The sequence below is a fragment of the Doryrhamphus excisus genome, chromosome 2 (genome assembly GCF_030265055.1).
Source record: "Doryrhamphus excisus isolate RoL2022-K1 chromosome 2, RoL_Dexc_1.0, whole genome shotgun sequence".
Taxonomy (NCBI): Eukaryota; Metazoa; Chordata; class Actinopteri; order Syngnathiformes; family Syngnathidae; genus Doryrhamphus; species Doryrhamphus excisus.
Genome location: NC_080467.1, coordinates 30,474,124 through 30,495,188, shown reverse-complemented (window position 1 = coordinate 30,495,188; position 21,065 = coordinate 30,474,124). Strand labels below are relative to the sequence as shown.

Sequence of the window (21,065 nt, the reverse complement as noted above, 5' to 3'; positions counted from 1 at the left end):
GGGCGGGGGTTAAGTGGGAGAAGAGACTACCTTGAACGCAACACAATGTACTTTCATTCTGACTATGATTCCCAACAATCCCAATTCACTTAGCAAATATAACACGGATGTGTGTGAGTGACAGGAAGAAAAGCCGATTGATGAAAGATGAAGTTATTATATTTTCTTCCCCCTTTTTATTAACAGTGGGCCTACTTAGCCACGGGAAGGAACTTATGTGAGATACGAGAATGCCAAATATCATCTTACCAGCGTAAAGTTGGAATATTGGGAATCTTATGCCAAGTTGGGATTGCTAAGGAAGGTGAAGTGCTCGTCTGTTTGTTTGGCTACAAAGTTGCCACGGGTATGAGACAATAACGCCTGACCATAAAGACATAAATGTACCAGGAGTGGAGCAATGGTCTCCATGAGGCTTGCGGCGTCACGCAGGTCAAAGGATCACTTCCCGGTCCAGGGCACGGCGAGGACCTGAGGACTGGATCATGGAAAAGCTGCATGTTGCTTTCTTTCAAGGGGGCGGAGTCACATGATGACACGTTTTTATCAAATGAATCAGTTTGCATGAGAGAGTGAGATTGGTCCACACAGAAAGGAACAGGACACAAGTGTATTTGTCATGGAGGTAGAAGTCACAGGTTTGAGTCCAGCCGTACTTCCTGGGATTTGCCAGCAGAAATGTACGTCTGCAGTCAGTCAGGTTAGTGAGTGACATCAATATATGTATAATATATATAACATCAACACCTACTGTCTGTATTTACGGCACACATACTGAAGGCGTGCTGTGACGTCCAGGAGGACGAGGCGCGGCGTTGCAGGATGTGGCGCTGCTGGCCATGCGTCTGCACGAGTGCGTGGTGACGCCATCGTGGGAATGCCAAATAACGACTGAAAGACCACCACTTAGGACCGTGAAGTCTGAAGTCAGTAAACCGTACGATAACCAAAACCGTGCAAGCGCTGCCAAAAACCCCTGCGCCTGTCCAGAGGATGACATCGTGGACGAGGCAGCTGGAGGTCAGGGGTCAGGCAGAGTTGTTTGTCGGAGCCTTAATGAGTAACCACAGCAGAGCGGACGGACACGGAACTAGTTCTTCTGTACCTGACACACCAGCCGTGGCTGGACCTGTGGAGTCTGGTCTGCTCTACGCCCAGCTCTTCTATCTGCTGGAAAAGACGGCCGTGGCTGAGACTACGTGGCGGCGGTGGAGAGCGGCTGATGACAGAATGTTCTGGCAAGATGTGTAGACGATGCATTTAATAGAAGCTCTGGTCCAGGCTCAGGCGTAGCACAAAGTACACAGGAGGACAGTCAGTCCATCAAATGTCCACGGAGCGCCAACGTTCACATCATCTTCACGGACGTGGAACACGACACACAAATGCCTTCCCTGGCACTAAAATCATACTTTTATCTTCAAGGAACCAATCGGATGGAGTCTGAGGTCGAGAGGAGGCCAGTGGCGTACAGAAGGTAGAACCACGGGGGCTTACCTCAGGAACGTCACGTGAAAACGCCACCAAGTCCAGACTAAATCCCTGAAATGTTGCTGCAGGTGCTGAAAAGAAGCTTCTGGATGGACGTCCTAGCCGTCCATGCGTGTCAGGTCCAGTTCCTGGGCAGGTTCTCCAAGATCCTGCGTCGGTGAGAGGAGTTTGTTACTCCGGCAGCACGCAGATCCTCTTCGGTGATGCCGCTGTGGAGACGACAAAAGCTACTGCAGCACAAATACGGGAGGACACGAGAAGCCCCACACCTTTCCTCCAAGATGTCTTGGACGGGGACGAGGGGCGAGGGGGCGAGGGGACCAAAGAAGAGTGAAGCAGCAGGCAAAGATGCGCAGTGCAAGATGCTGGGTTGTTATTGTTGTCGCATGCGTGCCACAACAGCAATGCTGGAAGAAGATGTGAAGCGTGGAGAACCAGAACCATGGGAACGTTGAAGGACGCCACCAACATCTCAGCACCAGCCAAAGCTACTTTAGCGGTCCAAGCGCTTTGTGGAACACCGTAGGGGGGTCTTTAGCTTAGCTGGCTACGTGGTGCTAGCAGCGTACCTGAAGTAGTCCAGGTCGTCCCAGCCGTTGAGGCGGAGTCCCAGAGAGTACTTCTGGAGACCCAGAGCGCCGAGCAGCTCACAGACCGTCTCAGGAGCACCTTGGAGGACAGAAACCTGTTTTGATGCGAAACAAACGCAAGGTTGGTTATGTCTCCTCAGTGGAGCCCCGGGAAAGCATGCAGCGTCCCACCTCTTTTTCCCAACTGTGGCCCCTCTCTGGGGGCAGGGCGGGCCCGTTCCCGGGGCCTGGCCTCTGGCTGAGGAAGGATGGGGGGCTCGGCTTTGCAGGGAAGAAGTCCACCTCACTGAGCGACTTGGCGATCTGCAAAGCAGTCAGGGAGTTGTCGCCAGCGGGGCCGGGCGGCGGCTGCTCGGCCACCCAGGGGGCGGGCACCCCACAGGGTCCTGAAGGAGCTAGGGTGAAGGGGAAAACCGGCGGAGCTTTTGTTTTCCTGTCTGGAAGATCCCTTTTGGCTTTCTGCCGCAGGATGGCCGACTGGTTCATGTACGAGTTCCTCAGGTTGTTCTCCGGCAGGGCGGAGTCACGGGGAGGGTTTTCCACAAGGGACCGCTGCTCCTGGCCGGGCGGGGTGCTTCTCCCAGAGGGCGGAAGTATGGGAGAGGGTTTTTTGGCAGGGAACAGCTCGTAGGAGGAGTCGGCTTGAGGGGTGCGGAGCTGGCTGGTCGGAGCGTAGTTGGGAAGGACGGCTGGAATTTCTATTTCCGTGAAGTCCGATCGGCGACAGGGTCTGGCGTTGAAGCCGCGGCGGGCTGAGATTTTGGGCAGCTGCAGGGCCTGGTTGCCGGCCCAGATCACCTGCGGTTCCCTCCGTTGTAGAGGGAGAGCCTCCTCTACTCCTCGGACCACTGACACGCCCTCGAAGATGAAGTAGGCGGGGTTTGTGTAGCTGCTCGGCGTGGCCTTGGGGTGCGCCGCCAACGACCTGCAACACATCAACACTTGAGCTCGCTGTCGCTGATGCGGGTGGCGTTCACACGGTACCACAGAAGAAGTCCTCACCTGTTAATTGGGACTCGTGTGGGTGCGGGGGTCACGTGACCTCTGCCAGGACCTCTTTGGTCTTTCTCCAAACGGAACCACTCTGAAAAAGAATAATTCTGTGATGTGAAGAAACCTGCCATTTTGAATTGTGCTTCCTCTGTGTGTGTGTGTGGGGGGGGGGGTCCAGCACAGTGGCGTTGCTCGAAGAATGCTGACCTGGGGGCATGACACCCACGTGTCTCAGGATGCCAAAAGAGGAAGAGGAAGTGCAAAGCCAAGCTGTGGGGGGTCATTGAGGAACCGGGTAGAGGAAGCAGTGCCAGACTGGCAGGAGAGCTGAGGGACCATCGGAGGTGAAAGGAAGTGATAGTGCGAGGAGGCGGGTGTGGGGGGGGGGGGGTGGCCAATTCCGACAGACGCACCGTAGGTCTTCTTGCGGGTTCCCCGTCTGTCCTTGGGCACGTGAAGCCGTACCCGTCCCCTGATGGAGCCGATTTCTTCCCCACGGTGGCTCAGGAAGGTCTCAAACTGCTCAGACGCGCCCACCAGCGAGCGCAGCGCCACGCAGCATTCCCCTGGGAAGACCAAAGTCAGGAGTGGGTGTACGGGACAAAATGTCCACCATCAGCAAAGCAACCAAGAAGCAAGCAGTAGAAGACCCCCCACCGTACGACTCGAAGCCGTCACACGACTTGACGGACAGCAGCAGGTGCTGATCTTGCAGGAAGTCCATGTCAGACCTGAGTGGAAGAAGCTAAGACACACAGACATGAGTGGGCCGTGTCGCCACATCAATGTCTGGGGGCCGCTGACCTTTGGCAGCTGCTTGAAGGACCAGGCCAGTTTGACAAAGCCGGGAACGTCGCAGCTTTGAGAGTCGTTCTCGCTTGAGCGACGCATCTCTGGAAAGCACGAAAGACGTCAATCGGTGCCTTCCAGCTTCCATTCGTACGCTATATGCTAGTGCTGCACCATAAGAGAGCCATGGCGGGGCATTATGGCATCCTATCGATACAATAAAGCCCAACTTTCCCTCAGCTCTCCCGTAAACAAACCTCCGCTTTAGCAGGAAGGACGTTGTACCAAAAGCTCCGCCATGAGGGGAGAAAAAACATGGAGCTCACAAAAAAACCTCATCATCGTTTGAAAAGTGCTAAAGGTTTCCCAGAGACCTCCGTGGCGACACAGCGGCTGCTCGGAGTGTATGCCTGAATACAGTGCACCTTGCTGGGCCACGGCAGGCGGCTCCTCCCCCTCTATAGTCTGGTTCTCCTGGTGGTAGTCATGCCATGATAGGACACATCAACATGTCCTCCTTTCTTCCAGTCCTTCCTGCCGCCGCTGTGCACACACTACACTCCATCTACATCACGGCTACATTTAGAAGGTAGCGTATCGGCGTTGAGAAGCAGTTATCTGATATCTGTTACGTGCATCTCTAATCCATAGAGTACCCGAGGAAACAGTACTGGGTAGGATATTGTACCTTCAAGGCAAGTGGAAGAAAAGTCGATGAAGAACCTTTCTTTGCTAGCCGTCTTCACAATGGCCTCGATGCCTTCCAGCTCGATCCAGGCCCTCTCCACGCCGGAGCATGGATCTGCTTGACATGAAAGTGTGGACATCAGCAGGTCTTCGTCACAAGCAGACCTACCATTTCTTTGGCCGTTCCCCACATTTTTGCTGGTGGAGAACTTCGAAGTGGAAGGTAGGCAGGAAGTCCGAGGCTGCTGGGACGTAGGTCTGGAGGTCATGGACGTTGTCAGACCAACGTCCCTCAAACTTGGACGTGTGAGCTGTCCGTGGTACGTACCAACCACGTCAGTCCCAGCGGAAACATGATTGGTTCTGCACCGTCTGCCTTCACTCTTCCTTCACTCCCAATTTAGGGATGTTTATTATTATTGTTTTCTGTTTATGAGTAATAAATCATTTGTAATATGTGTCATATATTGGCCTTCCTTTCCTTAATGAGGCTAATTAAGAGACACACACCATGTGTGGTACATGTCATATTCACTCGGAACGTGAAAACGGTAGCGTGTGGGTACGAGTCCTGACAGGCACACCTGCTTTGGAGCTGGGCTGCGACGCCACGCCCACGTGGAAGGTGGCAAACACAGGCGAGTGGTCGCTGGAGAAGATGTCGTCGGTGCAGCCTGCCCACAGACAATGACACTCATGAGGCCCTTAGGCCCGCCCTCTCCTCCGGGCGCCGCCCATTCTCACCGTATGCCGTGCAGAGGACATGCGTGTCGGGGTACGACTTCCACAAAATCCTGTCACACCATGACGGAACGTTGACTCGCACCTACGGGAAGACAAAGCAGGCGTGTTTGTTTGTCGCTCATCTGACATGTTGGAGGGGGGGGTCTGGTCGCTAGTACGCATGGAATGTGTGCAGTCGTCCTCGTGGGGGGGGGGGGGGGGGGGGGCACTCACCCCTGAAGTTTTGTACTTTTGCCACAGGTAGCAGTCCCTGGAGCCTCGCTCGTACCGATAGGTTGGTGGGAAGGTAATCTTCTCTTCCTCTTCAAAAACATCATCAACAAAAGTATTTCATTTATGATACTTACAGCAACAGGTACACAGCTTTACCACAACAATACTCCTAATTGGGGGTATAAGTACACAGTCGCAGTAGTACTAATTCTCTTCTTTCCGTTATCAAGTGAATGAATGCCAATTAGTCTCCTCGTCCCCAGAGATGTGTGTGTGAGTAGGAGATGCGTGTACGCTGCTGGAAGGGCGTGGCCTTGATGTGTTCAGGTCACGATAAAGCGTGGGAGCATGTAGCATGGCGTGGTGGGCGTGCGCTAATTCCGCTAAACAGGAAGGTCATGAATGGAATGCCTGAGGTGCCACCGTCAATGGCCGACTTTGGACCGATCCAGCCGGACCAGAAGATGAAATGAACGGCCAGTGGAGACGATTTAAAGGCCAAACTCACTGAAATACAAAAAGGCCTTCCGCTTGAGCCGCTCTCGGGTCAGCTGGTCCGCACGCATGAGCTCCTCAAACTCCCTCTTGGACACGTGCTTCAGGATGTCCTGCAGACCGGGACAGGGTCATCAACTTTGGGAGCAGTGTGCCATTCCCAAGGCGGCCTGAAGACGGCCAGTCCACCCTACCTGCACGTCCAGGTCCAGGCGGTAGTTGAGGTCTCCGCACCAGAAGAGGTGCGTGAAGCGCAGGCTGATGTCGAAGGCGCCCAGGTGTTTGTCGCCCAGTGAAAGCAGCCTGAGGATGTCACCGAAGTTCTGGTTCCTCCTAGACGCACGTTGATGCCATGTCGGTAAGGCGTCAACAACGTGAAAAGATGCACGCCAACATCAGACATACCTTAGAGCTTTCTCACTTCCAGAGGTCAGGTGGCAGTTGACAAAGCCAAAGGACGTTCCATTGAGGTGGAAGGACACTCCCACCGCTCCCTTGTTCCCTAAAACAGAAGCCTGCACCTTAAAGTCATGCTTTCATTTGCTAAATGTCCGCCGCCTACCCAGAGTGTTGCCCAGGCCCGTTTTTACACTGGCGGTGCTCACACGGCCGATGCTGCCTTCCAGCTCCGGCTTGACGAACACAGCCAGGCGCATGTTCCACAGGGACTGCACCGCCACCTGCAGGACCATGTCTGCATTACAGCATTGCTATTGCTAGTGAGCAAAGTTCAGTACAAAGTATAATGTAGAGAATACAGACACATAGGTGCATGCACGTATACACACAGGTACATACTGTGTACTGTGTACTGTATATGCCCATCCTTGAACCATGACAAGTGATTTGGTCCTTGTATGTAAAAACAATGAAATGGAAATACAAATCGTTCCAAATAGACTGTTTGGTTTTTATATTTCATTTTCCGAACATGGAATGAATGACGGGTGAAGAGAAAAAGCCAAACCAGAGCAACACCAGATGCTTCCTTCCCATTTGGCCAAGGAAGTGGCCGTCTGAAGGCTATACCCCGGGATGGCCACTAGATGGTGCTGCAGCCACAGAAGATATATAGATATATATTCCATGTGCCTTGAAAGATGGGCCTAAAACGGCCCCCACTGAAGGGCCTGTCTTTGGCCTTGGGGGGTGAATGAGTTCCTTCCCATTCATGAAAGGAAGGTTCTGCTGATGGTTAGCATGTACGTCCACGTTAGTGGCGTCTAACAAGAAGAAGGATGTACTTGTTTGAAGTCCACGTGGGTGTGGCTGCGAAGGGTGGCTCTAATATGCTCCGCCCACTCCCTCTCGCCCTGAGGGTTTTCCTGCGTGCCCAAGGCGTAGATGTCATGAGGCAGCGAGGCCACGGAGTCGTCGGGGGTGTGTCCCAAACCGCAGCAGCTGATCCAAGACCGCAGGCTGCGAGGCGGAGGGGAGCCACCTGTTGACACACAGACGCCTCACTTCCTGCTCACTTCCTGTGTTCGCTGGGACACTCGTTATTCGTGCGTACCCATATTCCAGGTGCCGACGAAGACGGAGACGACGTCGGGTTGGCTGAGTTTGGAATGTCGTGTTTTCATCAGCTGGAGGAGTTGGCAGAAGGCGTCCCCCTTCTAAAACCAGACCCGCATGAAGGGGAACGTGGGTGAGAAAAAGGAAGGCGTCCAGGCGCCGATCAAAGAGAGAAGCCGCTTTACCCGTGTGCTCTCAAACATCATGTCCCATGGTGCATTGTGGTGGCTGTCCACCAGCAGGCGGACCTTGGCGCGGCAGCTCTGGTACTTGACAACCTGAAGGACTGATCATGGCCCCCACGCCATCAGAAGGGTCAAGCAAGGATGCACCAACGGACGCACACACACAATCATCACCTCTGTCGTGTGAGACCCGCTCGACATCCCATGAGTTGGACTTCCTGTCAAAGAGCAGCAGCCCTGCACCCACGTCCACGGACACCGTCTGCCTGCCGTAGCGCAGCATCTTTACCTGGAAACACACACGGCAGATCATGGCACACCGCAAGGAGAAGAGGGAGGAGAGGAGAAGGGAGCGGAGAGGAGTAGGAAGTGGAAAGTATCAACAGCAAACAAGGGAGCTGAAGGCCCTGGTCCTTGAAGGTCTCAGGCGTCCAGCGCAGTGAAATGCACGTGTTGCTGACCTGGAAGGTGTGGACTGGCAGTCCATGCCCGTGGTTCCTGGCAGAAGTCCCGATGGTGGCTGTTGGTTCCGGAGGAGGAGGGCTCGGCTGCACAGCTAGATTGTGATTGGTCACTGCGTCCTGCAGGGCTTTCAGTACCTTCACAGCCAGAAGAGCACATGTTGTCATTTTGGGTGGTCTATCAGTGGGAGAAGGTCACAGACTCATGCTAAGCTATGGTCAAGGATGCCTCTTGGACACCTCCCTGGGGAGGTGTTCCAACCGGCAGAAGACCTCGGGGAAGACCCAGGAGACTATGTCTCCCAACTGGCCGGGGAACGCCTCGAGATCCGCCAGGAGGAGCTGGATGAAGTGGCTGGGGAGAGGGAAGTCTGAAGTCTGGACCTCCTTGCTTGGGCTGCTGCCCCCGCGATCCAACTTGGATAAGCGGTAGAAGATGGATGGATGGTGACTGACACACACACACACGAGTGCATACCTTTTTTTCCAGCGATGAAAGGAGGCTGACCAAAGCTGAAATCTTCCCCAACAAGGTGTCGACCTCCGAGTCTGGACTCTTCATTCCATGCAGATGTGATAGAGTTAGAAATGTCCCATCGGGGCTGGCAAACCGGTGCCATGGGGGGCGGAGACGCTGCAGGTGGTCTACAGCAGTTGATTTGAATGATGGAATGATCAACACCTCCCTCAATTCGAGGGAAGGAGCTCAGCAATGAATCAGCTGCTGGAGAGAAAACCTGCAGAGTCTCGGCCCGCACGGCCTCGTGTGCCAGAGATGATGATGATGATGATGAGGTGTCATACCTGACCACTCATGTTTGGCAAAGAGCAGCTGGGATGGTCAAAGACTTTGGCCAGGGTCTCCAGACTTGAGAGTGTCTGGTCCATCTCACTGCGGAAGAGAACCACCCAGATGACATCCCGGAAGATCTTCTACACACTAGGGGTCTCACTACAACTTGCAGGATTAAAATGTCACAGGATTTCTAGGACTGGGGCTGTCCTATCTAGTCTTGGAGACTAGACATCTGTATCTGTCCTAGAGTAGCGTAGCTAGCTGATGTGCCGTGTACCGGTAGAGTATAGAACACCAAGAAAGAGTAGGCGTCGCCCGCCATCCCAAGACTGACCTGTCCAGGCCCTGGCAGGCGGCCCCCAGCGTACGTCTGAGGTGACACAGGCTGGTGGCCCCTTTGCGCACGTTCTCAACGTCCAGGGGGAGCTGGCTGAAGAAATAGTCGTTGAGCAGCGCGATGACGTCACTGGCAGTGCTGAAAGGGAGGAAGCGTGAGGACCATCTCACCCTGCAACACCAACAGCAAAAGGAGACGGGAGGAGAACTACCTGGACGTGTTCAGCGCCTGCAACTTCTCCAGGAACAAAGCCTGGGGGGCGGGACTTGCCGGCGGTGTGGTGAAGGTCACCGTGTGGACAGGAACTAAACTTGGTGGCGTCTTCTCATCATCTGAAAAGCCACCAGTGTTGATGTTAATGAAGATGTAAATGAGGATGTGTTGGCTTGGTACAACTAGTACCAGTACTAGTACCAGTACTAGTACTAGTACACCAAATGTCTTCCCCTGAAATGTTTGTATGCCACATAATGATGGTGCACCCCCACGTGATATATAGTGTAAGAATATATCATAACAATGCAATCATTCCTCTCGTATGTGGACTGGCCATTTTCTATTTGTGCTGTCTTTAAAATGTTTGAAGCATTTCTTGAAATGCTGTTTAACTATGAAGGAGTAGCATTTCTCGTGTGATGTAATAATCTACAGCGTCTGTTAACGCACCCGGTGCTGAAACCAACGCACAGAGTGAGCTCCCTTCCTGGCTGTTTGCAGGCACGGGACGAGGAAAAGCGGAATCGGGACCAGGAGCAAAGGGAGCACCGTGGAGCCAATAGAGAGAGACTCCAAGCTAGCGTCTTCATCTTAGGCCAACCCCTCCAGGCCACCTAGCCAATCACCCGCACCCTCACGCACCTCCTGATGCAGAACAGTAGTGTGGATCTGGTAGAGCCTCACCTGAGCTTTCGTCCCCTGCGTCGGCGTCACGAGGCACGGGGTAAAGCAACGGGGAGACCAAGCCTTTGTGAGGGTGCTGGTAGCCCAAAACCAGGTCTTCCAGCGTCCGGAAACAGTTGACCTGCACCCCTTGTGTGGTCTGCTAACACACATAACAAGCCCAAAGAGCAAGGCATCGTCAGCAGATGGGGCTAGCATACACGATGTACACGTACACGCTCAGGATGGTAGTGTAGTATTTTGGAGATGCAAGTGAAGGAACCGTCCTTCACTTGCATCTCCAAAATACTACACTAAATACACACAAAATACTACACTACTGGCATGGCATGATGCGTGACAACATGACATGCAAAGCTGAGCTCAGCATCATGACAACCATGATGCCAACATGCTAATTTGCCTTCTTGCAAAACATGCCAACATGCTAATTTGCCGCTACTTCCGGGCTGCTAGATGCTAACCAGCCAGAAGAGGCCTCGCTTCCAGGCCTCCGTGGAGCATCGCTGGACATTCTCCCAGCTGCTACCTTTCAGATTCCCCCTTCCAGCAACGTTTGAGCTTTGAGGATGAATCCCGTGTTATTTGTTGTTGCTGGCTGTAAACTGGCGCGTGTGTCGAGAGCCACAGCTGTTAGCAACGGCTAAAAGATGGCTTCCCTGTGCTTCTTCCCATCACGATGGACCATCCTGGGAAGGGCATTTGACCAGTACATATCTGAACCATTCCACGTGCCATCCGTGCCACATGCATGCGGTTTACTGCTCCCACGGGGGCCTGGGGTACGATGCCAGGGAGTTGTGTACCGATGGCAGTGGAATAAGTCCACCAGCTCCCAGGCTGAAAGCAGGGCATTCAGGAGCGCCGCAAAGACTTGAAAACGTGAAGCTAAGCTGGCCACTCATCACGTCGCTTTCATTTCTCCGTAAGATTCCCTGCCAGCCGCGGAAGCTTATTATGCCGAGCGGGCACAGTTCTGCAGGACAACAAATAAGCACCCACCCACGGCTCGCTGACCTCATGTGGGGGTAGAATGCGGACACATGAAAAGAAATGTTTCTCAGAGCCGCTGAGCTCATCCTCCAAGCATGCAAGCACACGGCGCAGACGCCACCGGAGCAACAAAGCTACTGCAGAGCCGACAGAGGATCTTCTGTTGCTGGCACGTCTCTGGGGCAGGGACGCTTAGCAGGCTTTCCATTGGTCAACCTCGCTGGGTGGGGCAATGATGTCACTCACCTGCACCGCCAGGAGGCCGTCTCCATCAGGAAGGATGCGGTAGGTATGAACATGGCGTTGAAATCTACAGGAGAAAGGGAGACAAATAACAGGAGTGTAAATAGGTCTGACATCAGGTCTACCGGGGTTGAAGATACCAGTCTCTGACGGGGAGGGTGGGGACAGGGACCTGACAGGGACCCACAGCTGACATTTGACACAGGTACATTCACGTTTCATTTAAAAAGCAGAGTGGATCACATAGCCAATGATGTCACACAGATAATAGCACCCTGCTTGTAAACAAACATTCACTTTCCCAGGAAGACATTTTGCGTGCCAGTTGTACCAAATACTCCACGTTGAGGGGAAAAACCTCTTTAGCCATCCTGAACGCCAGCACCGTGCTGCTGGAAAAGGGCAAAAGCTTTGCCAGAGACCTCTGTGGCCTCACAGGGGCCGCTCGGAGCGTGTGCCCGAACACAGTGCACCTTGCTGGGCTCCTCCCCCTCCATACTAGTAGTCATGATGTTTCATGAGGACTCATCAACACAAAAATTCACCCCCAAAAATAACCTCAATGAGAGAAAACAGAAAAGAGGAGGGGGGGGGTGTATAAGGGAGCGGTGCGGGCGGCCCAGCTCAGTTTTCAGGAATGCGTCTGGCGCAGGCGGAGGACCAGTCAGCATAGTGTGGTCACCGGAGCTCCCGCCCTCTTCCATGGGGCCCGAGGGAAGAAAGACGGAGTGTGATGGGAAACAGGAATCTGGAGCCAAGGCTTTAGAAGTGGCTCGGATGCGTCACAAGGGGAAAGTCGGGTTTTTGTGACGGTCACGGTCATCTGCTGTCTGACCATCTCGTGCTGGTCGGGGGTGGGGGGGGGGGGGGGGGGGTGAAGCCCATGAATTGTTCTTTGCAAAATGTTGGACGTATGACTGCCTTGAAATTCTTCCATGGCGTTTGCTAAGCCGCCTTCTCTTTCCAACTGGATCCCTTTTCCTGCCAGTAGGTCACAGAGGCTTGGCTACCAGTCACCTCAACCTCTCATGGCCGAACAGCCTTGGAGAATTGTTTAGTCCATGCTTGCCAGGCTAAAAAGAAGGTCCTTGGCTTTGGGGTGAGGCTGTGATGCTGCTGCTACAGCCGTCCTCCAAACTGGATCACAAAGATGTCACCATGTCAAAAACCAGCCATCATCTGGACCGCCTGCCATCTCCACAGGTGCCAACATAGCGCCTCCATTTTGCCTCAAAAGCGACTCCTTTCTTCAGAATACGTATGGCACCAGTAACCTTACACAGCAGCCATGCACACAGAGAGAAAGCAACTATTGTCATCACCTCCTCTGCGTCCCGCATCACCTCCTCTGCGTCCCCCATCACCTCCTCTGCGTCCCCCATCACCTCCTCTGCGTCCCCCATCACCTCCTCTCCGTCCCCCATCACCTCCTCTCCGTCCCCCATCACCTCCTCTGCGTCCCGCATCACCTCCTCTGCGTCCCCCATCACCTCCTCTGCGTCCCCCATCACCTCCTCTGCGTCCCCCATCACCTCCTCTGCGTCCCCCATCACCTCCTCTGCGTCCCCCATCACCTCCTCTGCGTCCCCCATCACCTCCTCTGCGTCCCCCATCACCTCCTCTGCGTCCCCCATCACCTCCTCTGCGTCCCCCATCACCTCCTCTGCGTCCCCCATCACCTCCTCTGCGTCCCCCATCACCTCCTCTGCGTCCCCCATCACCTCCTCTGCGTCCCCCATCACCTCCTCTCCGTCCCCCATCACCTCCTCTCCGTCCCCCATCACCTCCTCTCCACAACCATCTGGAGCTGGACCCGCTCAAAACTGTAGGGATGACAGGGGACTTGAGGAGAAACCTCCTGCACTCCTCCTCTCCTAATGCTCAACAGCACGGCGTCTGGTGTGGACGCCTTCAGTTTTCTGGGAACCACTGTCTCTCGGGATCTGAGGTGGTCGCCCCATGGGGGAGGAGAGCAGAGTACCTGGAGAAAAGCCACGCACGCACGGGGAGAACATGCAAACTCCACACAGAGATGGAGGTGTGACACTACATCTCCATTTTAAAAAGTACAGACAAGTTGGTTATGGGCATCTTGAGAAGCAGGAAGTGAACTAAAAGATATGGTGGGGTCAAAGGTCAGCCAATAGTGTACTCACAGGAGGCAGAGAGCGTAGGCTCCTGGCACAGATTCGCTGTCTCTCACCAGGAAGCTTCCATCCCTCCCGGCTCGTGCCAGCAGGTCCTCCGCATGCACACGACTGATGTCACGGTGATACCATGCTGCCGTCGCCATGGCAACCGATGTTTAGCGCCGGCCGGGTAAAGGTGGTCCACATGAGGAGAGCGCTTTAGCCTCAGAAGGTGTCACAGGGGCGCCGAGCGTCCCATGGTCCTCATCTTCATGTTGGAAATCTGGGAAGAAAGCAGTCTGGTGTCTTTTAACGTTCCCTGTCGCTGTGTTGGCTGCTTGGAAAAGGAAAAGCCATCCCAATAGACGCGAGTTCTCCAGTATAGAGCGACCCTGTTCCAGTTCTTGGCTGCCAGGTGTGTGTTTGTGTATTCCAGGGCGAGGGGGGGGCAGAGCAGCCACCCCGGAGGCGAATGTCAGCACATAAACACAAGCCCTCCTTTTGTTGTCCCAAACAACCAAGACCAGGAAAAGCAGCCCAGAGCTAGGAAAAGAAACCCAGCCCAGAAAAGAGCGGCGGTAGAAGCGTACCAGATGCGAGTCGGTCAGGACTGAAAGCAGACGGGCATGCCAGCAGAATCCGGACTAATTCAAATGATTTCCCAGCTCCGTGGCCATATAAGGGAAGAGGAACACCCTCCAGAGAGCTTCAGCTGATGACTGGGATCGTCTTTTCCAGGGCTAGATTCCGTCCACAGGCAGGTCCACACGGGCGCGGTGTCGGAGCAGAGGGGCGGGTCGAAGGCGGGAGGAGACGACCCCATGACATGACAGGAGAGGAGGTGACTCCACGTTCCGAGGGCTACACTCGGCCAGCACATCACTTCCTCTCGCTCATTCTTCTTCCCTCCTCAGGCCCCGCCCCCTCTCTTCCTGACATTCCCACTGAAAAACACACTTTGCAGATGTGCTGCCTGGCACGGCCCCCATTTTCCTCTCAGGCTATTTATAGATTGAAGTGACTCCTGAATGTTCCTGTCTGCTATTGTTTAAGGCAGCCGTGCAGCATATGGTAGTGATCAGCCCGTTCAGCGCTCCTACTTCCCTCCCTGACTGACTGCTGGGAAACTCTGGGAAGCCGCCTGGCTTCATGTTCGCTCCTCATCCTCTCGCTGTACTCAGCAGAAATGTGCCGACCGCCGACGTTAGTAAAAGAAAACGGATCCACGCGTGTCTGAGACAACTACAATGTATCCCAAAGGGCATCCTGCACTTCTTTGTGCTGCTGGACTATCTCACTGACAATAAAGGTTGGTAGGAACTACTTTAGGACTTGGAATAATGGCCGCCTGGATGAGCGGATACTTCCAAGCCTTTTATAGACCCCCCCCCCCAGTGTTGAAGAATGTACATTTAGAACTGCTGCATCTTGAGGAGGTTCCAAGCAAAGACTAAAGATGCCAAAGACTGAAGATGCCAAAAACGGGAGTGAGAGAAAAAAGTCCTTTCTGGCAAAGAAGCATTCCAGCGACATGGGCTGTTCATCAGCTGATCCAAAGTTGAAGACCAGCGGGCACCATTAGGGCCCAGGATGGTCCCGTGTCTTGACGGACAGCCAATGGGATCCTGCCGTTTTAGGATGTTTTGGAGAAGCTCAGCAGCAACGGATGGCTGCCAGAGGCCTTGCTTATGCAGCTCAGCAATCCCACCTTGTTGCCATCCGGAGATGATGACAGTGGGAATACCTGACACTAAATCACATTCAATCCACATTTTCACCAACGTTCCAACTTGTCCCTCCCATTTCTTCTTCTGGCATCTTCAAGCTCTCCTTAAGATCCAACAGTGCTAAATGTACATTCTTCACATTGTTCAGCTGCTCTTGCGTGTGGAGGAGGAGCGTACAGCCGTGTGTGTATGTCCATGTTCCAGCAGTGAGCTTCTGTATTTCAGGGAGGAACCCGAGTTCCACTTTGGGTGTGGGGCGGACCAAGCTTGGGAAAGCCTGGTAGAGAGAAAGAAACATTCCAGTGGTATGAATGCCACATTGTGTTCGGTCAACCAAGTTGGTTGTGTTCGCCAGGCCAAGTGATGGTTAAAAAACAGCAGAAAAAGAAAATGTACACAACTAAACACTTTATGTAGTTTAAATGAAACCTTTTATTAAAAGGAGGAAAAATTGCACTATAAATACAATGTATTCTGCATTACTTCCTGAGATTACTACCAGCAAGTTTACTATCAACAATATACATACCGTTTACAATTGATATACAATATTCAACAAGTATATAATTCAAGTAACAATAACTAACATTCAAATTAGACAAAGCATTTCTTAAAAGTGCTAAAGTACATTAGACACTGGTAATGACAAATGGTTCATCGCTTTAGCAGGTTTCGTCGTTGCATTTTGGTGAAATGAGGCACACTTGAATCAAGCTAACTGCGTTCATAGAAATGAATGGCGTGTCGCTAGGTTGGCTAACTGCGTTCATAGAAATGAATGGCGGGTTGCTCGGTTGGCTAACCGCGTCCATAGAAATGAATGGCGTGTCGCTAGGTTGGCTAACCGCGTCCGTAGAAATGAATGGCGGGTAGCTAGCGTGGCTAACCGCGCCCATAGAAATGAATGGCGGGTAGCTAGGTTGGCTAACCGCGTCCGTAGAAATGAATGGCGGGTAGCTAGCGTGGCTAACCGCGTCCATAGAAATGAATGGCGGGTCGCAAGCGTGGCTAACCGCGTCCATAGAAATGAATGGCGGGTCGCAAGCGTGGCTAACCGCGTCCATAGAAATGAATGGCGGGTAGCTAGGTTGGCTAACCGCGTCCATAGAAATGAATGGCGGGTAGCTAGCGTGGCTAACCGCGTCCATACAAATGAATGGCGGGTCGCTAGCATGGCTAACCGCCTCCATAGAAATGAATGGAGGCGGCTAGCTAATGCTACAAACACCTCATGACTTACCAATTCCTAGGTCTATCGCTACATGTATTGTTTCCTTTTCCCCATTCGGTACGCGGTTGGGAGCTCCTACGAGTTGAAAATGAACGATTAAAAGCAGAACTGTCGAGTGGATGGTGAAAAGAAGTTTGAACCGACCTGAAGCGTGATACAACGCTCTCACCATAGACACGGATGGTAATGATGCGTCGGTCACGAACGAACCGGCTCTACGAGCCGACTCTTTGAAATCAACTACAGGAGCCGGTTCGCGTCGTTGGCGGCAATTGGGAGCCGATTCGCTTTTTATCTCCTCTTTTTACTGTTAAAAGCCGATGTTAACACAAAACACTTTCCTCCTTATCTCCAAGGGAGAGCCCAACCAAACCAGAAAAAAGTCCTTTTGGCCGACTAAGATAATTGTTATAAAAAATCTCCAAAAATATTTGGAAACGTTGTATTTTATTTGAAAAAAGTCAACAAAACGCAACGCTGCACATGCTGTTCCCTTATAACCTTTTTGGACAAAGGTGCGGGTGACTACTCTTCTTCTTGGGGCTCCTCCATGCTGAAGGCCAGATTGTTGATCATGCTGTGGATCCAAGAGTAGTACAAAGACAGGCGGGTGTACACCCCGTATTTGCCTTTCTGCGCACACTCTTCCCCCCAGCTGACGATGCCCGTCAGGAACCACGTGCCGTGCCGCTTGTTGGCGTGGGGACCCCCGCTGTCCCCCTTGCAGGGGTCCTCGTCCTTGTCGTCGAAGCCCGCGCAGAACATGAAGCGCGTGATCCTGTCCGCGCTGCTGAGCTTGCAGTCCCGCCGGTTGGTGAAGGGAACCTTGATCTTCTTCAGCGCGTCGGATGTATTGGCCGTTTGGGTAATGCCCCAGCCGCTGACCGTGGCCGGGGAGGAGCTCTGCACCAGGGCCTCTGTGAAGTCCTGGGGCCCGATGCAGATGGGCCGCACCGTTCGAGAGTAGATGATGGCTTTGTCGAGGTGGAGCAGGGCCAGGTCGTGATTGACAAGACTCACTTGGGGGTTGTAGAAGGGGTAAATGTGCTGCTCGGATACTTGGAGATCCTGCTCATGTCCTTCAGGGATTGAAATCTGGTGCTCCCCTGCAGGACACATCAAACGTTCCCCTGAAGAGAGACAACCTCAAGCTTCCCAACTTGTTCAGCGGAAATAAAGCGGCCGTACCCACTCTAACGAAGAAGGGGCCCTCGGCCTGAGCCAGGCAGTGGGCTGCGGTGATGACCCATCGCTCGCTCAGGATGGACCCCCCGCAGAATACTCTCCCGTCGTCACTGTATACCAAGGCTACCTGCATGGACGCAAGGAACAGTGCCGTAAAACCTGACAAATTTGGTGAACGTGATGGACTTGGTTAGAGTCATTCTGGAATGAATGATGCTAACCAAGGTTTCACGGTCCTTGATATATCGTATGAAAACCAAGGCACCACTTGATGTGGGTGAATACCTGCCAGGGGATATCTCCAGGACGGACGTCATGACCGCCAATGATGCGTTTGCGGACCATCGGGATTTTCTTCTTAAGCGTGTCAATGACACGCTGATTCCACGGGGGATGATTTTCCACGGAGCCATTATGTCCTCGGGGGGCCTCCGTGGAGGCGGTAGCTGGGGTCGTCGTCATCGTAGGAGTCGCATTGTTGTGGCGCACAGGCGTGTCGATGGTGCCGCCCACAGACCTGGTGACTCTCATCATAGCTCTCCGGGCGGTCATTCCACACGGAAACTCGGCTGGCAAAAGGACGAGGTTTCCGCTTTTAGCCGCAGCGTGGCCGTGGTTTGTTGATTGTTGTCATACCTTCTGGCTGGCATCCCAGCCCATCTTCATCCAGCTTATATCCTGGAGCGCAGGAACACGTGATTCCGGTCGCCCCCGCTTCGCAGAAGTGCATACACTGTCCATTGTTGAAGTCGCACCTTCGCAGGAAAGCTTGTAAAGCTGAGGGCAGGAAAAAGAGCTTCTGAGCCGAGTCGAGCTGCAATTTCCCACCTTTGGAGCTTCTATCACAGGACACCTTGTGACCAGGGCCTCTGTCACACATAGACCCACAAAGACCCACCACAGCCCATCATGGCCACGCGACAGCAGCACCGGCATCCGGCATATCTTCACTCACCTGACAGCAAGCTACAACACTTTGGTGTTCTTCTGCTCCGTACATCCAAAAAATGGCAGGGAGAGAAAAGAAGCATTGGAGTGAAATAGGCTGTGGTGAAAATGTGGATTTAGTGATTTAGTGTCAGGTATTCCCACTGTCATCATCTCCGGATGGCAACAAGGTGGGAATGTTGAGCTGCATAAGCAAGGCCTCTGGCAGCCATCCGTTGCTGCTGAGCTTCTCCAAAACATCCTAAAACGACAGGATCGTCAAGACACGGGACCATCCTGGCCCCCAATCAGACAGAAGAAACATCTCCAAAGGCCTGGTCTCCTTCAAGGTTTGGAATGAGCAGGAGACACCAAACATGGGACATTGAAAGGTGGAAGAAAGTCTTCTTCTCCGTGGACGCTCCTGATGGCATGACAAGGAGATCCCACCTGAGATGTTCTCCACCATCATCATCCTTCAATGGAACAGTGGAGCTTCAGGTTGTGCAGGGGCGTAAAACGGCAGCCGGCTATGTGGAGATCTGAAGGCCCTGGTCTGTGTGGTCATTACCGGCTCTTCAACACTTCACCAAGGACTTCTTCCAGAGGAACAAGCTGACTCTTTTGGACCATCCTGCATCTTCCCCTCATCTGGATCCAATGGAGAACATTTGGGGATGGATGGATTCACAAGGCTGGAGATGAGTTCCAGACAGTGAAGCCATCTTCAGCATCTGCCATTCAGCATGGCCAAAGCGGCTAGGGCCCCCGCTAGGGCCCCTGCTAGGGCCCCCGCTAGGGTCCCAGCTATCCATCCATCCCAATGGTCAGTATGATTGATTAGGTGGATCCCTTACCCATCTCACAGTTCTGGCCGATGAAACCGTCTGGACATGAGCAGATGTAGGAGTCGCCTTGGTCTTTGCAGGTTCCCTGGTTCTGACAGGGATCCTGCAAGCACTGGCTGCCACCTGAGGGGATTTACAGGAGGTACAGTACGAGACGCTTACACAGACTGGGGATTGGTCGACAGCCTTACGTCCTGCATACGAAGCCCAGAAGTTCTCCTGAAACGATAGCGGTGTCCCTTTAAAGCCACAGCGAGCCAGATGGAGGAATAGGAAGTGGGCAAATACACACGGCCAATTGGGAATTCTCAAAGACCTCCCTGATCTCCTCCGCGTCACACTTCTCCTCGTAGCATTCTCTCTCCAAGTTGCCCTCCCACAGCTCCTCAAACACGCCGCTGTTCCCACGTTTGGCTCTGCTCAGCACCACGTGGGCCGTGCTGCCGGACAGGAACACCGGACCTGCAGACAGCCAGGCTCGGGGCCATTAGGGCCCCCGGTCAACTCCAACACTGAGGTCATACCTGCGAGGATCCGCTGAAAGTGGAACAGCAACACACAAACCAGGAAGACGTTGGCCATGGCGAAACAGCTATCTGATGGTCACACGCTCCAAAGTGCACGATCGTGTTTGTACCATCAACCTGGGTCACGTGACCACACGTGACCACGCATGCCCACACAGCGTTTACTTTTCACGGCCCACGTCTGACCCCTAACCCTAACCCAAGGTTGACTTCCAACATCTGTTGTGTGGTGACTGACAGCTTGCCCACGTCGCGTTTAACGACATATCATAGCAGGCTACCTTGGTCTGACGCATGGGGTTCAGTAAGTATGGACATCCTGCATGACTTGTCACTGTAGACGCTAACATTCATGCTAACATTCTTATAAACAGTCCATTGTTTGCTGCGGACACTTTGTACACACAAAACTTTGATCTTGCAGTACCTACTGCACTTTGACTGGAAATGTATACAGTACGTCTTTAAAGGGGAACTGGCCTTTTTCAGTTTGTGTTAGGAACTACGTAGTGGACTGGACCGGAACCCGAGAGTCGTGGTGTTGATTCAATAAAAGGTGTCCACGCAGGGTAAAGGACACACAAGCAGCAGGCAGACGGCGAGGACAGAGACCAGAGGTCTTGAGGGCGCCAATCTGGCGGTTTGTAGGTAGAAACGTGAGGCTTTCGCAGGCCCAGGGCTAAGCCGGGGGCAGCCGGGGGCAGCCGGGGGCAGCAGGGGGCAGCCGGGGGCAGCCGGGGGCAGCCGGGGGCAGCCGGGGCAACATTTTGCCCATCGTTCCCAATCCTTATATGAAACATGAACACATATTTCTTACCTTTTCTGCATTCTAGCGTGAGAAAACAAGTTAATATGAGCTAGCTAGCAACAGGCGTCATGGGATATACCTATTTTGACGCTCAAGCCTTCACAACAAAAACTCCCCAAACAGTGTACCATTTCCATAGGTGACCTACATGAACCAACAACTTATCATTATTGTAGCAGCTAACATGAAGAACTATTTTTATCTCTGTATGAAATGACAGGAAGGATTTGGGGTGATAATAAGACAGCTTA

The 21,065-nt window shown here is 53.3% G+C and overlaps 2 protein-coding genes across 4 annotated transcripts; both read right to left on the bottom strand.

The window, feature by feature from the left end:
* Nucleotides 1–11: 11 nt before the first annotated feature.
* Nucleotides 12–16,823, bottom strand: inppl1b (inositol polyphosphate phosphatase-like 1b). 3 transcript variants are annotated; one of them, XM_058055282.1, is made up of 28 exons: nt 16,529–16,823; nt 13,589–15,565; nt 11,436–11,499; nt 10,197–10,338; nt 9,508–9,628; nt 9,294–9,434; nt 8,968–9,055; nt 8,642–8,719; nt 8,164–8,301; nt 7,877–7,991; nt 7,703–7,803; nt 7,516–7,618; nt 7,247–7,443; nt 6,565–6,682; nt 6,408–6,504; nt 6,197–6,335; nt 6,016–6,115; nt 5,508–5,596; nt 5,295–5,376; nt 5,135–5,224; nt 4,552–4,665; nt 3,879–3,967; nt 3,732–3,819; nt 3,488–3,640; nt 3,084–3,165; nt 2,253–3,006; nt 2,061–2,176; nt 12–1,700 (listed from the first exon to the last, which is right to left on the bottom strand). In XM_058055282.1, the coding sequence occupies exons 2-28, from the start codon at nt 13,723–13,725 to the stop codon at nt 1,607–1,609; spliced, it is 3,630 nt and encodes a 1,209-aa protein (XP_057911265.1). In that variant the 5' UTR covers nt 13,726–15,565; nt 16,529–16,823; the 3' UTR covers nt 12–1,606. The 3 variants fall into 3 exon arrangements, with proteins under 3 accessions (XP_057911265.1, XP_057911282.1, XP_057911273.1); XM_058055299.1 differs by having other exon boundaries at nt 12–1,640; XM_058055290.1 differs by having other exon boundaries at nt 10,197–10,335.
* A 140-nt stretch (nt 16,824–16,963) lies between these two features.
* f9a (coagulation factor IXa) lies at nt 16,964–20,135 on the bottom strand. The gene is made up of 8 exons (XM_058055360.1): nt 20,004–20,135; nt 19,772–19,941; nt 19,671–19,698; nt 19,489–19,602; nt 18,341–18,481; nt 17,990–18,273; nt 17,708–17,831; nt 16,964–17,625 (listed from the first exon to the last, which is right to left on the bottom strand). The coding sequence occupies exons 1-8, from the start codon at nt 20,059–20,061 to the stop codon at nt 17,045–17,047; spliced, it is 1,500 nt and encodes a 499-aa protein (XP_057911343.1). The 5' UTR covers nt 20,062–20,135; the 3' UTR covers nt 16,964–17,044.
* Between the last annotated feature and the right edge of the window lie 930 nt (nt 20,136–21,065).